General features: G+C 34.1%; 1 protein-coding gene across 1 annotated transcript in view; it reads right to left on the reverse strand.

The window, feature by feature from the left end:
- Positions 1–213: 213 nt before the first annotated feature.
- TTC39C (tetratricopeptide repeat domain 39C) overlaps positions 214–1,960 on the reverse strand; it is a 116,064-nt gene continuing 114,317 nt past the window's right edge. Inside the window, exons 11-12 of the mRNA XM_019656145.1 lie at positions 1,168–1,206; positions 214–607 (exon numbers count right to left, since the gene is read on the reverse strand). Coding sequence (XP_019511690.1) covers positions 518–607; positions 1,168–1,206 — 129 coding nt within the window. The 3' untranslated portion in view covers positions 214–517. The remainder of the gene's footprint in view (positions 608–1,167; positions 1,207–1,960) is intronic.

Genomic DNA, 1,960 nt, shown 5'->3' on the forward strand with positions numbered 1-1,960 from the left:
GTTTCATTGTCTGGACAATGGGGATAAAAATATCTGTGCTACATTATTCACAGGAGTAGTTTGAGGAGAAAGTGAAACACTAGAAAGCACTTTTATTTTTTCAAAACACAATATAAATGCTATGTCACAAAACCGTCCATAATTTTACATGTACCTCTTAGTGTTACCCAGTCAGATGTGTGCTTAAGACAGGCGTTCCTACAAGATCACAGGTTGAATATTTAGTTTGATTTTATTTTAAAAATAATAAATCACAAAACTAAAATGTTTGAACAAGGTCACTTTAACCCTCTCCCCAGGTTGTTAGTCATAATTACTATTATCATCGTTATTATTACTTTTGAGCTAAAGGTTTAAAAGAGGAGATCTTTACTATGTCAGCCTAACTGGGAAAACGTGTCCCTGGCACAGGTGGTTTTCAGAAGAAAAGCCGATCTTCATATGAGCTGTGTCCTCTGCTTTTATTTGAAAGTGCAAAACCTAGGTGGGAAGGGACGGAGTGGGAACTCCGGGTCTGTCACTGAGGGACCAATTCCCTCAGAGAGGCCAGAGCAGCATGGATGCGGACATGCAATCTGTTTTCGAAGTCGTAGCCAGAGAAATCCTCCTGTAAGACCAAAGAAAGATACATATGGCCTCTATTAGCCAACCTTTCTGAGCTACTGCAGTGTAAAGCACACTAAGTGTTGTACTTCCCAATGTAAAATCCCTCCCTCTCCCACTAAAGGCTTTACATCCACATGACTTTCTTACCCAAACCTCAAACTGTGTTCATTTTGAAAATGTCAACTGAATGTCATTAATGCTGTCTTTCAAAAATTTCCCTCATGTTATTATTCCTGACATGGGAATCTTAAATTGTGCTCAATGTAAGTTGTTGTTAGAAATTCTTAATTCAAGAATGTAGTTACGAAATAGCAAAAGTTATTTTCCCAATTAAATAAGCAGAGTGGTTCTAAAGCTGGATGAGCAGTCTCATAGGAGTTATTGATGACAATGGTCATTTCACTTAAAAATCAAGTGCTTGCTGATTCAATTATTATGACTTTTCCTTTCCAGAAATATCAATCAGAACAATCACTTCACAAAATTTCCTGAGTTGAGACTCAAGTGTACATTACAGAGGATAAGGAGGCCACTGGAAAGAGAGAGGTTCAGTATTTTTACCTTTGCTTGAAGAAGTAGAGTTCTGCCTCTTGCCACAGTCTATGAATGGAAGAAAAACATTATCTCTTAGTGCCTATGTTTATATACACTCAAGCAGAAAATGTTATGAGTGGATATGTTAACTGAATTAATTTATAGGTAGACATAGAGGTGAGTCGATTGCTCACTCAATTAAAATAACTCAATTTTTCCTTATTATAATGATGCGAATAAGTTTACATGAAAGCATTACTTAATAATTTTCATAATCTTCATGGTAATTTTATAAAGGATAACAACTTATAAGGGTTATAATAGTTTAGGTTAAGGTCTTACTAAACTACCTAAAATTGCTGATAATGAAAAGGTTTATCTGAAGTAAGTTGTATCTCCTTTTGAAGGCGTTACTGATAGAGGACATCAACTTCACTTTTCAAGAAATAGATCGGTCTTGTTATATTTTATGTATATATTTTAAGGCTGCATTAAGGGTAAAATTTTTCTTAAACACTATAGTTTTAGGACTTTCTACAAAAATTTGTTAAAATTGCATTTTGCATTTTCATAAAATTAGAATTTCAAATAAAAAGTCTTACCAATTTAAAGCCTATCTTTGGCAAGACAGGCTACACATTTAAGGGATATGCTATAGTCATATTTCTGTTGATGTAGCTCAACTTTTAGAAAGTCCATGTATTTGAAATCTGAGTTGAATTTACTAAAAATGAGAACTTTATAAAGCCAGTATTATGTTACTGAGCTTCTCAAAGAAGGTACCAAACAAATGCAGTGCTATTAAAATCTTATTAAAAAA

The sequence above is a fragment of the Hipposideros armiger genome, unplaced genomic scaffold (genome assembly GCF_001890085.2).
Source record: "Hipposideros armiger isolate ML-2016 unplaced genomic scaffold, ASM189008v1 scaffold_255, whole genome shotgun sequence".
Taxonomy (NCBI): Eukaryota; Metazoa; Chordata; class Mammalia; order Chiroptera; family Hipposideridae; genus Hipposideros; species Hipposideros armiger.